This window comes from Fringilla coelebs (genome assembly GCF_963513975.1).
Source record: "Fringilla coelebs genome assembly, chromosome: 24".
Taxonomy (NCBI): Eukaryota; Metazoa; Chordata; class Aves; order Passeriformes; family Fringillidae; genus Fringilla; species Fringilla coelebs.
The window spans coordinates 6,250,927-6,265,252 of record NC_140050.1 but is presented as its reverse complement, the minus strand read 5'-3'; the positions used below and the strand labels follow the sequence as shown (position 1 = coordinate 6,265,252).

General features: G+C 57.8%; 2 protein-coding genes across 5 annotated transcripts in view; one reads left to right on the top strand and one right to left on the bottom strand.

Moving 5' to 3' along the window:
- Positions 1–5,874: 5,874 nt before the first annotated feature.
- BORCS8 (BLOC-1 related complex subunit 8) lies at positions 5,875–12,710 on the bottom strand. The gene is made up of 6 exons (XM_084221207.1): positions 12,586–12,710; positions 12,138–12,246; positions 10,434–10,546; positions 8,265–8,329; positions 7,112–7,219; positions 5,875–6,268 (listed from the first exon to the last, which is right to left on the bottom strand). Exons 2-6 carry the CDS (start codon positions 12,172–12,174, stop codon positions 6,226–6,228), a joined length of 366 nt encoding a protein of 121 aa, XP_084077333.1. The 5' UTR covers positions 12,175–12,246; positions 12,586–12,710; the 3' UTR covers positions 5,875–6,225.
- The window catches only part of RFXANK (regulatory factor X associated ankyrin containing protein), a 62,344-nt gene continuing 60,611 nt past the window's right edge, over positions 12,594–14,326 (top strand). Inside the window, exon 1 of one of the 4 annotated variants that reach the window (XM_084221203.1) lies at positions 12,594–12,686. The gene's annotated coding sequence lies outside the window, so the exon portion shown is untranslated. Of the gene's footprint in view, positions 12,687–12,760; positions 12,786–12,855; positions 12,874–12,897; positions 12,955–14,326 lie in introns of those variants that run through there. The other 3 variants (XM_084221205.1, XM_084221206.1, XM_084221204.1) reach the window with 3 other exon arrangements.

Genomic DNA, 14,326 nt, shown 5'->3' with positions numbered 1-14,326 from the left:
GGGCGTGGCCAGGGGAGTCGGGGCAGGTGGGAAAAGGGGAATATCGGGGAAATCTGGGAATATCGGGGAAATCTGGGAATATCAGGGAAATCTGGGAATTCAGGGGATATCAGGGAATATCAGGGAATATCAGGGAAATCTGGGAATATCAGGGAAATCTGGGAATATCAGGGAAATCTGGGAATTCGGGGAAATCTGGGAATATCAGGGAAATCTGGGAATTCAGGGGATATCAGGGAATATCAGGGGAATCGGGGGAATCAGGGAATATCAGGGAAATCTGGGAATATCAGGGAAATCTGGGAATATCAGGGGAATCAGGGAATATCAGGGAAATCTGGGAATATCAGGGAAATCTGGGAATTCAGGGGAATCAGAGATTATCAGGGAATATCAGGGAATTCAGGGAATTCAGAAAATTCAGGGGAATCAGGGAATATCAGGAAAATCTGGGAATTCAGGGGAATCAGGGAATATCATGGAAATCAGGTGAACCAGGAAATCAGGGAAATCGGGGGAAAATCCGGAGAAATGAGGAATTTCTGCCTGAGGCTCTCAGGCGTCCAGGACGCGACATCTTCCTCGGAGCCGCTTTTAAAGCTCGTGATTTACAGAGCGCAATTAGCAGAGCGTTAATTAGCCTCGCCAGTAACATTAATTGATCCTGAAGAGCGGGCGGGGGGGAGAGCAGAAGCGCCCGAGCTCGGGCAGAGGCTGAGGGGACACATCCAGGTGTCCCATCCAGCCCTGGGGACGCTTTGGGGACACTCGGGGTGGCTCTTTGGGTGTGGGACATCCCTGTCCTGTCTGTCCTGTCCTGTCAGTCCTGTCCGTCTGTCCTTCCTTCCCCTCGGAGTGCCCAGGGTCCAGCGCGGGTCAGGGCGCTCCCAGCCGTGCCAGGCAGAGGGGACAGGGGACAGGGGACAGGGGACAGGGGACAGGGGACAGGGACCCCGCGGTCCCCCCGGGCTGGGCTGTGCCCGGCTGCTCCTTCCCAGCTTCCAAAGCTTTGAGCTCCCTCGTGAGGCTCTTCCCGCCCCAAAATCCCGGGATTTGGGGGGATTTGGGGGGATTTGGGGTGCCCCAAGGGACACCGGCCGGGCTCTGTCACCGCCCAGGACACGGGAAAGGGACAGAGATGCCGTCACCAGGAGCTGCTTTGGGGACATTGGGCCGAGTCCCAGGGACTGCCACCCCCCTCCCGCCCTTCCCAAAAATGCTGGAAAGGAGCCGGGAGCCAAAAGCGCTCGGCTGCTGCCAAGGCCAACACGGCGGGACTTCAAAATAGCCCCGGGCCCCGCGCGGCCCCGGTGCCAGCGGGAACCACCCACGCGGGACCGGAGGGAGCGACAGAGAGGGACAGAGGGGGACAGGGAGGGACAGAGAGGGATGGAAAGGGACAGAGAGGGACAGAGAGGGACAGAGAGGGTCAGAGAGGGACAGGGAGGGACAGAGGGGGACAGAGAGGGACAGGGAGGGACAGGGAGGGACAGAGAGGGACAGTGAGGGACAGAGAGGGACGGAGGGGGACAGGGAGGGAGGGAAAGGGACAGAGAGGGACAGTGAGGGACAGAGAGGGACGGAGGGGGACAGAGAGGGACAGAGAGGGACAGAGAGGGACAGGGAGGGATGGAAAGGGACAGAGAGGGACAGGGAGGGAGGGAAAGGGACAGAAAGGGACAGTGAGGGACAGGGAGGGACAGGGAGGGACAGAGGGGGACAGAGAGGGACAGAGAGGGACAGGGAGGGACAGAGAGGGACAGAGAGGGATGGAAAGGGACAGAGAGGGACAGTGAGGGACAGAGAGGGACGGAGGGGGACAGGGAGGGACAGGGAGGGACAGAGAGGGAGGGAAAGGGACAGAGAGGGACAGTGAGGGACAGAGAGGGACGGAGGGGGACAGAGAGGGACAGAGAGGGACAGGGAGGGACAGAAAGGGACAGAGAGGGAGGGAAAGGGACAGAGAGGGACAGAGAGAGACAGTGAGGGATGGAAAGGGACAGAAAGGGACAGAGAGGGACGAAAAGGGACAGGGAGGGACAGAGAGGGACAGAGAGGGACAGCGAGGGACAGCGAGGGACGGAAAGGGACGGAAAGGGACAGGAAGGGACAGGAAGGGACAGGAAGGGACAGGAAGGGACAGCCAGCGCTGCTCCTCCAGCAGACAGAAAGATCAGCTCGGCCTGGGTGCCACAGCCCGGCTGCTGGCACCGGGATGGGCACGGCTGTGTGGCACCCCACTGTCCCCTGGTGTCCCCTGGTGTCCCCTGGTGTCCCCTGGTGTCCCCTCGTCCCGTCCGCTGTGGCAGGAAGCGCGGGGGCCTTTCCCAAGGTGCCAGGGTGAATTTCCCCGCTGGAAGGTTCCAGCACCCCCGGGGGAAGGCGCTGGCGGGGCGGATCCCACAGGACCGCTGGGATTCCGCTTCCCAGGATATTTATAAGCCATGGGAATCGACTCGCGGGGGTCCCAGGGGCCGGCCCGGGGGTCCTTTCCCAGCCTTGCGGGACTGGGAACGTTTCGGGAGCTCCCCCGGGGGATGTGGGGGACGGTCCCGGTGCAGGTGGAGGCCAAAGGTGCCGCTCCCGGGGGATGCGGGATCGCGGTGCCCTCGTCACTCCCGGGGTTTTCCCAGGGAACGGCAGCGCTGGGAATGGGGGAAGCGGTTCGGTGGCCGTCTGTCCGTCCGTCCGTCCGTCCGTCCTCAGTCGCCACCCCCGCTCCTGCTCCCTCCCGCCGTCCCACCGGGGGCGGTCCCGGCCCGGAGGCAGGACCGGAGGCAGGACGGGCCTGCCCCGGCGGACACGGAGGAACGGAGGCGCTCCCGGCCCGGTGCCCGTCCCCGGTTCTCATTCCCCGCTCCCATTCCCCGTCCGAGCTCCTGCAGCGGCGGCACCGAGGAGTCGGGGAGCGCACGCACGTTCGGTACCCCCGGTTCCCCCGGTTCCCGGTGCCGGTACCGGCCCCGCCATGCCCTCCGCGTACCCGCAGCGAGCCCTGACGGTGCTGCTGCTCTTCGGGACCGTGTCCGCCACCGGGAGTGGCCCTGCTCTCCTCCAGCCTCATCCTCCCGGTGGCGGTCGCGGGGCGCTCCCGGAGCCGGTTGCCGCCGCTCTGCTGCCGGTACCGGCCGCGCTGGCCGCGCTCTGCCTGGTGCTCAACGTGAGCCGCCTCCGGCTCTGCCTCCCGCACGGCCACCGCCGCACCGAGCCGCGCCGGGGCAACCGGGCCCGAGCGGTGAGAGCAACGGAGCGGGGGCACCGGGGAACCGGGGCTGGAGGGGCTCAGGAGAGGCGGGGACCGGGGCTCGAGGGGCTCGGGAGAGGCGGGGACCGGGGCTCGGGGGGCTCGGGAGAGGCGGGGACCGGGGCTGGAAAGACCGGGAGGGCTCGGGAGAGGCGGGGACCGGGACTCGAAGGGCTCGGGAGCCGCAGGGACCGGGGCTGGAGAGACCCGGGGGGCTCGGGAGAAGCGGGGACCGGGGCTGGAGGGGCTCGGGAGAGGCAGGGACCGGGACTCGAGAGGCTCGGGAGCCGCAGGGACCGGGGCTGGAGCGACCGGGGGGCTCGGGAGAGGCGGGGATGCTCGGAGGGGTTCGGGGGAACCGGGAATGCCCGGAGGGGTCCGAGGGAACCGGGGATGCCCGGAGGGGTCCGGGGGAACCGGGGATGGCCGGAGGACTCCGGGGGAACCGGGAATGCCCGGAGGGCTCCGGGCAGAGGGGAAGGGCCGGAGGATGCGGCGGGAACAGGGAGCGAGCGGTACCGGGTGCCAACTCCTCCGGTGCCCCAAAACCCGCGCGAGGATTTGCTGGGTCCCCTCCACAAGGCGGTTGTGGGGAGCAATCGGTGGAAAATGCCCCAAATTCCTCTCAGCGAACACCAGGGCTGGAATTGAGCTCTTTAATTTGAATTTTAGAGACTCTTTTACACCGCAGAGTTATTCCCAAAGAAATTCTTTTTTTCCTCAGGGATTTGGAATGGGCTGGGGATTAAAACTAAAAAAACAACTCTGGGATAATCTGATTTTTTTAAAGGATTTTGTAGGGTGGCTCACGCAATTTTGGGACCTCTCTGAGTTCAGTCAAAAGTGAAAGGGAATGGCGACGTTTCCACTTTTTCCAGCTACTTTTTGTCCCTAATTAGAGAATCCAATCAGCGCCGGCTCTGCAGGGAGCATCGGGCTGGAGAAATTCCAGCAGCGCCTCCTCAGCCTCTCCCAACGCTTCATTAACGGAGCAGAGCGAAAATATTTCCCTAAAAACACACACACACACACACGAAAATAAAAATATCCCACAACAAACTCGGCTTTTTGTGGAAAATCGGCAATAAAAAATTCCCCACCCCGAGCTGTGAATTTTCTTTCCGGCGATTTTGGGCTGGAGCTGCGAAGTTGAAATTTGGGAATTACGACGTCACAGGTGAGGGAAAATTCCGTTCCCAAAAATTCCCCGGAGCAGAGTGAGGGGAGGCTCTTCCCCCCAAAATAATTTGAATTTCAGGAGGGTTTCCGTGCCTCTCCTTTCGCTGGGATCTCCCTCCCCTCCCGCCGTGCCTCAGTTTCCCCGCTCAGGCCGGCAGGGAAAGCGGGACCCGGGGGCGTGGCCGGGAGGTGGCGGTGATGTCGCCGTGATGTCGCCGGGCTGTGGTGGCATCGCGGGAGCCGCTGGCGGCGCGGGGACCTTCGGTGCTGTCAGCCCGGATCGGCACTGTCACCCCAAACCGGCCCTGTCACCCCAAACCGGCGCTGTCACCCCAAACTCTGCTGTGACCCCAAACTCTGCTGTGACCCCAAACTGGCGCTGTCACACCAAATTGCCACTGCCACCCCAAACTCTGCTGTGACCCCAAATTGCCGCTGTGACCCCAAACTGGCGCTGTCGCCCCAAATTGTTGCTGTGACCCCAAACTCCGCTGTCACCCCAAACTCCGCTGTCACCCCAAATTGTCTCTGTCACCCCAAATTGCCACTGTCACCCCAAACTCCGCTGTGACCCCAAACTGGCCCTGTCACCCCAAATTGCCGCTGTCACCCCAAACTCCACTGTCACCCCAAACTGGCCCTGTCACCCCAAATTGCCACTGTCACCCCAAACTCCGCTGTGACCCCAAATTCTGCTGTGACCCCAAACTGGCGCTGTCACCCCAAACTCCACTATCACCCCAAACTCTGCTGTGACCCCAAACTGGCCCTGTCACCCCAAACTCTGCTGTGACCCCAAACTCCACTGTCACCCCAAACTGGCCCTGTCACCCCAAATTGCCACTGTCACTCACTCCACATTTTTTTCCTGGGCTGGGATCAGGATCAGGGTCAGGATCAGGACCAGGACCAGGATCAGGATCAGGGTCAGGATCAGGGTCAGGACCGGGATCGGGACCAGGATCGGGATCGGGATCAGGATCAGGACCAGGATCGGGATCAGGGTCAGGGTCAGGATCGGGATCGGGATCAGGATCAGGACCAGGATCGGGATCAGGGTCAGGATCAGGACCAGGACCAGGATCAGGATCAGGATCGGGATCGGGATCGGGATCGGGATCAGATTTCCTGGGCTCAGATCAGGACCAGGACCAGGATCAGGATCAGGATCGGGATCAGGACCAGGATCAGGACCAGGATCGGGATCAGGACCAGGATCGGGATCAGGATCGGGACCAGGATCAGGATCGGGGTCAGGATCAGGATCAGGACCAGGACCAGATTTCCTGGGCTCAGATCAGGACCAGAACCATTCCTGAGCCTAAAATTCCTCATTATTTTTTGTTCCATTCCCTTGGAAACCCCAGGATTAAAAAAAAAGGAGCTCCAAGCTCCCACAGCCACAGGAGAAAAGTTAAAAAACCTTTAAAAAGAATTTTTTTGTAGTTTTTTTTTTATTTTTTTGGTAATTTTAATTTTTTTATCCTCATTAAAACCCAACCCAGCAATTCCTTGGCAGCAGCTGGAAAAAGTTTCTCCTTGGAGAATTCCTCCTCGACAAAAATTGTTCACATTCCAGCTTTTCACACAAAATTCCCAAAGCAAAACCCAAAAATAAATAAAAACAAAACCTGGGAATGATAAACACAACCCCACTCCTTATTTTCCATGGGAAAAACCCCCAAAAATTGGGATTTTTCAGCTCTTTTTTTGTTGTTTCCTGGGAATTCAGGGGTTTTTTTCTACCTGTGCTGCCCCAAAAGTTTTTTTTTTCCACTTTTTTGGGGATTCAGGATGGAAAATCAGGAGGTGCCTGGAGGATTCTTGGGTTGGGGGGTGATGGTGCTGTGGAAAAAAGAAGGAAAAGTTCAAATCAGCAGCTTGAAAATGTGGGGAATTTGGTGAATTTGGGGTTTTCCTTAAAAAAATTCCCTCTGCTGGTGGTTGCTGGGGGAAAGGGTAGCACAAATCCCAAAAAATCCCCTCCCCCCCCAAAAAAAAACCCCAAAATCCCTCAGAAAATTAAAATAAAAATCCCCTGAAAATAAATTAGAAAAAAATTTAAAAATAATCCCCCCAAAATTAAAAAAAAAATCCCCAAAAAATCCCTCAAAACCTTTTTTTTAAAAGTCAAAAAAATTTTGGGGTACCTCTTCCCAATCCCTGCATCCTTAAACTCCAAACCCTTCGGATCTCCCAAAAATCCTCCCTAAAATTCAATTTATTCCCGATTTTCCCTTAGCAAACAGTGCTGGACTCCCCCAAAAGAACAGGAAAAAATTAGGGAATGTTGTCCTGGATAATCCTGGAATTCTTCTCCCAGGATTTTGGGGGTACCTCTTCCCAATCCCTGCATCATTAAACTCCAAATCCTTTGGATATCCCAAAAATCCTCCCTAAAATTCAATTTATTCCCAATTTTCCCAATTTGCAGCACTGTTTTCCCTCCAGGGAATGGGAAAAAAACAGGGAATGCTGTCCTGGATAATCCTGGAATTTTTTTTCTGGGATTTTGGAGGAACCTCTTCACAATCCCTGCATCCTTAAACTCCAAACCCTTCGGATATCCCAAAAATCCTCCCTAAAATTCAATTTATTCCCAATTTTCAGCACTGTTTTCCCTCCAGGGAACCAGGGAATGCTGTCCTGGATAATCCTGGAATTTTTTTTCCAGGATTTTGGGGGTACCTGCGTCCCTGGGCAGCCTGGAGCTGCTCCTTCATGGCAATGGAATGTTTGAGCAGGCTGTCGATGCTCTTGAAGTAAACGCTGCTGTCGGTCATGCTCTTGATGGCACTGGGAAAATGGGAAAAAAGTGGGAAAAGAGGGAGCAAAATTCCCAAATTCTAGTTGTTCCCCCACTCTAATCCCAAATTTTGAGGAGTTTTTCGCTGGGGGAAAAGTTCTGGAATTCCTGCCAGGAGTTCTCAAATTCTGGCTCTTCCCAGTTCATTCCCTGGATCCTGTTGGGTTTTCCAGCCTAGAATTCCAGGAATTTCCCTCTCAAAGTGCAAATCCCAAATCCCAACTCATTCCCTGGATCCTGTTGGGTTTTCCAGCCTGGAATTCCAGGGATTTCCCTCTCAAAGTGCAAATCCCAAATCCCAGTTCATTCCCTGGATCCTGATGGGTTTTCCAGCCTGGAATTCCAGGAATTTCACCCTCAAAGTGAAAATTCCTGCCAAGAACTCAAAGCTCATCCCAAATCCCAACTTATTCCTTGGATCTTGATGGGTTTTCCAACCCAGAATTCCAGGAATTTCCCTCTCAAGATGCAAATCCCAAATCCCAGCTCTTCCCATCCTCATTTCCTGGATTCTCATGGGTTTTCCAGCCTGGAATTCCAAGAATCCAACCCTCAAGGTGAAAATCCCAAATCCCAACTCATTCCTTGGATCTTGCTGGGTTCCAGCCCAGAATTCCAGGAATTTCACCCTCAAATTGTTCAAAGCTGATCCCAAATCCCAACCCATTCCCTGGATCTTTCCACCCAGAATTCCAGGAATTTCCCTCTCAAGGTGCAAATCCCAAATCCCAGCTCTTCCCATCCTCATTCCTTGGATCCTGATGGGTTTTCCAGCCTGGAATTCCAGGAATTTCCCTCTCAAGGTGCAAATCCCAACTCATTCCCTAGATTTTCCAGCCTGGAATTCCAAGATTCTAACCCACAAGGTGAAAATCCCAACTCATTCCCTGGATCCTGATGGGTTTTCCAGCCTGGAATTCCAGGAATTTCCCTCTCAAGGTGCAAATCCCAAATCCCAGCTCCTCCCATCCTCATTCCCCGCATCCTGCTGGGTTTTCCAGCCTGGAATTCCAGGAATTCCAGGAATTCCCATACCTGCAGGCATACTCCACGGTGTAAATGGCTCCCTGGCTCTGCTCCTCCCAGCTCTGCATGTCTGACTGTGAAGGAAAAAAAAAACATGGATCAGGCAGGAATGGGGATCTGGGGAAGGAATTCCTGCCTGGAATGGGTTGGGATGGAATTCCCAGAGCAGCTGGGGCTGCTCCTGGATCCCTGGAATGTTCAAGAAGGGAAGGATCCATGGAAAACTTGGAGCTGCTTCCAGAGGTGCAAGGAGCTCCAAAGGAGCTGGAGAGGGATTTGGGATGAGGGGTGGAGGAACAGGGCCCAGGGATGGATTTGGGATTTGGGAATTCCAGGGCCCAGGGATGGATTTGGGAATTCCAGCACACAGGGAATGGGTTTGGGAATTCCAGGGCCCAGGGAATGGGTTTGGAATTTGGAATCTCAGAATCCAGAGAATGGATTTGGGATGGGAATTCCAGGACCCAGGGGATGGATGTGGGATTTGGGAATTCCAGGAGAACCAAGGCAATTCCCAGGTGATTCCCGGGGCAGTTCCTGGGGTGGTTCCCGGGTGATTCCCAGGGCAATTCCTGGGTGATTCCCTGATGATCCCTGGGGCGATTCCCGGGTGATTCCTGGGACGATTCCCAGACGATCCCCGGGGTGATTCCTGGACAATTCCTGAGACAATTCCCGGGGCAGTTCCTGGGACGATCCCCGAGTGATTCGCGGGTGATTCCCGGGGAGATTCCTGAGGCGGTTCCCGGGTAATTCCCGGGCGATTCCCAGGGTGATTCCCAGGTGATTCCTGGGGCAATTCCCGGGGTGATTCCTGGGTGATTCCCAGGGCGATTCCCGGGGCTGATCCCCAGGTGATCCCCAGATGGATTCCCAGTTGATTCCCTGGATGATCCCCAGGTTGATTCCCGGGGCGACTCCCAGCTGATCCCCGTGCGGTTCCCGGGGCGATTCCCGGCTGATCCCTGTCTGATCCCTGGGATGATCCCCAGATTGATTCCCGGCTGATCCCTGTCTGATCCCTGGGATGATCCCCAGGTGATCCCCAGATTGATTCCCGGCTGATCCCTGTCTGATCCCTGGGATGATCCCCAGGTGATCCCCAGATTGATTCCCGGCTGATCCCTGGGGCGATCCCCAGGGCGATTCCCAGGACGACTCCCGGCTGATTCCCGCGCGGTTCCCGGGGTGATCCCCGGCTGATTCCCAGGACAACTCCTGGCTGATCCCTGCGCGGTTCCTGGGGCGATTCCCGGCTGATTCCTGGGACGATCCCCAGGGGATCCCCAGGTTGATTCCCGGCTGATTCTCTGGACGATTCCCAGGGCAATCCCCAGGTGATCCCCGGGGCTGATCCCCGGCTGATTCCCGGGGTGACTCCTGGCTGATCCCCGCGCGGTTCCTGGGCTGATTCCCGGCTGATTCCTGGGACAATCCCCAGGTGATCCCCAGGTTGATTCCCGGGACGATCCCCGCCTAATCCCTGGGGCGATCCCCAGGGCGATTCTCAGGACGATCCCCGGCTGATCCCCGCGCGGTTCCTGGGGCGATTCCCAGGAGATTCCCGGGACGATCCCCAGGTGATCCCCGGGCTGATCCCCAGGCTGATTCCCGGGGCAACTCCCGGCTGATCCCCACGCGGTTCCCGGGGTGATTCCCGGCTGATTCCCTGGACGATTCCCAGGACAACTCCCGGCTGATCCCCGCGCGGTTCCCGGGGTGATTCCCAGCTGATTCCCAGCTGATTCCCGGGACGATCCCCAGGTGATCCCCAGGTTGATTCCCGGCTGATCCCCGGGGTGATCCCCAGGTGATCCCCAGGTGATTCCCAGCTGATTCCTGGGACGATCCCCAGGTGATCCCCAGGTTGATTCCTGAGGCGACTCCCGGCTGATCCCCGCGCGGTTCCTGGGGCGATTCCCGGCTGATTCCCGGGACGATCCCCAGGTGATCCCCAGGTTGATTCCCGGCTGATCCCCAGGTGATTCCCCAGGACAACTCCCGGCTGATCCCCAGGGCGATTCCCAGGACAACTCCCGGCTGATCCCCGCGTGGTTCCTGGGCTGATTCCCGGGGTGATCCCCAGGTGATTCCCAGGTTGATTCCCGGCTGATCCCCGCGCGGTTCCCAGGTTGATTCCCGGCTGATCCCCGCGCGGTTCCCGGGCGGATCCCGCACCTTGTGCTGGGCCAGCTCGGGCAGCGAGCGGCGCACGTGCTCCTGCAGCCGGAACAGCGCCACCGAGGGCTCGTTGGCCAGCACGTACAGGCTCTCCGTGAACTTGTCCGTCACTGCACCGGGAGAGAGACACCGGGAGAAAACACCGGGGTTAACGGGAGACACCGGGAAAAAACACCAGGGTTAACGGGAGACACCGGGAAAAACCACCGGGGTTAACGGGAGACACCGGGAAAAAACACCGGGGTTAACGGGAGACACCGGGAAAAACCACCGGGGTTAACGGGAGACACCGGGAAAAAACACCGGGGTTAACGGGAGACACCGGGAAAAACCACCGGGGTTAACGGGAGACACCGGGAAAAAACACCGGGGTTAACGGGAGACACCGGGAAAAACCACCGGGGTTAACGGGAGACACCGGGAAAAAACACCGGGGTTAACGGGAGACACCGGGAAAAAACACCGGGGTTAACGGGAGACACCGGGAAAAAACACCGGGGTTAACGGGAGACACCGGGAAAAAACACCGGGGTTAACGGGAGACACCGGGGTTAACGGGGGGAGTGGGGTTGACGGGAGGAGCGGGGCCGAACCGGGGAGACAGAGCGGCGGGAATGCAGAGAGAAAGGTGTGGGGATAGCTCAGTGGGAATCCAGGGAAATCCAGGGAAATATCTCCAGAGAAATCCATGGAAATCCATGGAAATATCTCCAGAGAAATCAGTGGAAATCCATGGAAATATGTCCAGAGAAATCAATGGAAATCCATGGAAATATCTCCAGAGAAATCAGTGGAAATCCATGGAAATACGTCCAGAGAAATCAATGGAAATCAATGGAAATATCTCAGTGGAAATCCAGAGAAATCAATGGAAATATCTCCAGAGAAATCCATGGAAATCCATGGAAGTATCTCCAGAGAAATCCATGGAAATCCAGAGAAAGGCACGGAAATATCTCAGTGGGAATCCAGGGAAATCCATGGAAATATCTCAGTGGAAATCCATGGAAATATCTCCAGAGAAATCCAGAGAAATCTATGGGAGTATTTCCAGAGAAATCCATGGAAATATCTCAGTGGAAATCCAGAGAAATCAATGGAAATATCTCCAGAGAAATCCATGGAAATCCATGGAAATATCTCCAGAGAAATCCATGGAAATCCATGGAAGTATCTCCAGAGAAATCCATGGAAATCCAGAGAAATCCATGGGAGTGTCTCCTGAGAAATCCAGGGAAATATCTCAGTGGAAATCCAGAGAAATCCATGGAAATATCTCAGTGGAAATCCAGAGAAATCCATTGAAATATCTCAGTGGAAATCCAGAGGAATCCATAAAAATCCATGGAAATATCTCCAGAGAAATTCATGGAAATTTCTCCATATAAATCCATGGAAATCCAGAAAAATGCATGGGAATTTCTCTAGAGAAATCCAAAGAAATCCATGGGAATCCATGGGAATCTCTCCACAGAAATCCATGGAAATCCACAGAAATACCTCCATGGAAACCCACAGAAAACCTTGGAAATATCTCCACAGAAATCCACGGAAAAATCCCCGAGGCACACCCAGGGGCTCCCCGCAACGGCAATGAACCCACACCACACCAGCGGCCAAATCGCCGCGCCGGGGCCTCTCCCAGCCCATCCCCGCCCTCCCCGGTCCCGCCTTTCCCGGTCCCGCCTTTCCCGGTCCCACCTTTCTTCACCTTCAGCTGCATCTCCGGTTCCTCCATCCCGCCCGCCGCCGCTTCCGCTTCCGCCGGCGCGCCCCCGAAACCGCCCCGGGCGGGGAAAAACAGCCCCGGCTGGAAACGCGGCCGCGGGGTTAACGTTCCGCTTTGCGCTCCCACCCCCCCCCAAATTGGTGTCACCCCCCCCAAATCGGTGTCACCCCCCCCAAGTCCCCGTTGTCACCCGCGGGGACACTCGATGACTCCCGGTTTGTCACCCGCGGGGACACTCGGGGGCTCCCGGTTTGGCCGTGCTGCCCTGGGAGAGTCTGGGGGTGTCGCGGCCTTTGCCCCTCTCAGACCGCAAATTGTCCCCAAGGTGTCCCCAAGGCGTCCCCAAAGTGTCCCCAGGGTGTCCCCAAGGCCAGGCGGTCCCGCTGCCACCCCCTCGTGTGGCTTTAAGGCCGCCCTTACGGGAGGTGGGGCCGGGCCGCGCTCCCCGAACCCGCCCGGGCCGCCCCGGCCCCGCCGGGCCCCGCGGAACGGGAACGGGAAGGGAGCGCCGGGAGGCGGCGGTGAGACCGGGATGGGGAACGGACCGGGAACGGGGACCGGGGATGGGGACCGGGGATGGGAAAGGGAACAGGAAGGGGCGGGAGAGCCGGGAGGCGGCGGTGAGACCGGGATGGGGAACGGGAACCGGGGATGGGGACCGGGGGTGGGAAAGGGAACAGGAAGGGGCGGGAGAGCCGGGAGGCGGTGGTGAGAACCGGGGAACCGGGGACGGGGACGGGAAAGGGAAAGGGAACGGAATCGGAGGGGCGGGAGAGCCGGGAAGCGGCGGTGAGACCGGGATAGGGAAGGGATCGGGAACCGAGGACGGGATCGGGAACCGGGACCCAGAAACGGGGATGGGATCGAGAACCGGGGATGGGAACGGGATCGGGAACCGGGAACCGGGACCTAGAAACGTGAGCGGGATCGGGAACCGGGAACGGGATCGGGAACCAGGAACAGGATCGCGAACCGGGGATGGGAACGAGGATGGGATCGGGACCAGGAAACGTGAGCGGGATCGGGAACCGGGAACGGGGATGGGATCAGGAACCGGAGATGGGAACGGGGTCGGGCTCGGCAGTGAGAGGCTGGGGAGAAGGGCCCGGGCGGTCCCGGGGCACTCGGGCACGGAGGAGCTCCGGGAGCGGAGGCTTGGAGGGTGGGAAATGCCGGGAATGGGGATGGGGACAGAGAGGGGGACACAGGGACAGGGAAGGGGACAGGGATTGGGACAGGGGAGGGAAGGGAAGGGAAGGGAAGGGAAGGGAAGGGAAGGGAAGGGAAGGGAAGGGAAGGGAAGGGAAGGGAAGGGAAGGGAAGGGAAGGGAAGGGAAGGGAAGGGAAGGGAAGGGAAGGGAAGGGAAGGGAAGGGAAGGGAAGGGAAGGGAGGCTTCGGGTTCCGCAAACTAAAAGGCCCAGAGCTCCGGGCCTTTTAGTTTGCGGAACCCTAACCCTAACCCTAACCCTAACCCTAACCCTAACCCTAACCCTAACCCTAACCCTAGGCTGGGCAGGCAATCAGGCTAGGGTTAGGGCAGGTGCCAAGGAGAAAGCCCTCGAGGAGGCCAGGTTGTGGCAGTTTTGCGATGCCCCTGGGATGCCCTTTGCAGCTGCAGTGTGCCCGGAGCTCTGGGCCTTTTAGTTTGCGGAACCCTAACCCTAACCCTAACCCTAACCCTAACCCTAACCCTAGGCTGGGCAGGCAATCAGGCTAGGGTTAGGGCAGGTGCCAAGGAGAAAGCCCTCGAGGAGGCCAGGTTGTGGCAGTTTTGCGATGCCCCTGGGATGCCCTTTGCAGCTGCAGTGTGCCCGGAGCTCTGGGCCTTTTAGTTTGTGGAACCCTAACCCTAACCCTAACCCTAACCCTAACCCTAGGCTGGGCAGGCAATCAGGCTAGGGTTAGGGCAGGTGCCAAGGAGAAAGCCCTCGAGGAGGCCAGGTTGTGGCAGTTTTGCGATGCCCATGGGATGCCCTTTGCAGCTGCAGTGTGCCCGGAGCTCTGGGCCTTTTAGTTTGCAGAACCCTAACCCTAACCCTAACCCTAACCCTAACCCTAACCCTAACCCTAACCCTAGGCTGGGCAGGCAATCAGGCTAGGGTTAGGGCAGGTGCCAAGGAGAAAGCCCTCGAGGAGGCCAGGTTGTGGCAGTTTTGCGAT

What these genes read in the sequence shown, in the direction of transcription:
- BORCS8 (XM_084221207.1), bottom strand. Translation starts at nt 12,174, where the DNA reads ATGGAGGAACCGGAGATGCAGCTGAAGGTGAAGAAAG. An exon ending in ACCGTGGAGTATGCCTGCAG is followed by an intron (nt 7,220 to 8,264) that starts GTATGGGAATTC and finishes CCATTTTCCCAG; the next exon opens with TGCCATCAAGAGCATGACCG. An exon ending in CAGGCTGCCCAGGGACGCAG is followed by an intron (nt 6,269 to 7,111) that starts GTACCCCCAAAA and finishes TTTTTTCCACAG; the next exon opens with CACCATCACCCCCCAACCCA.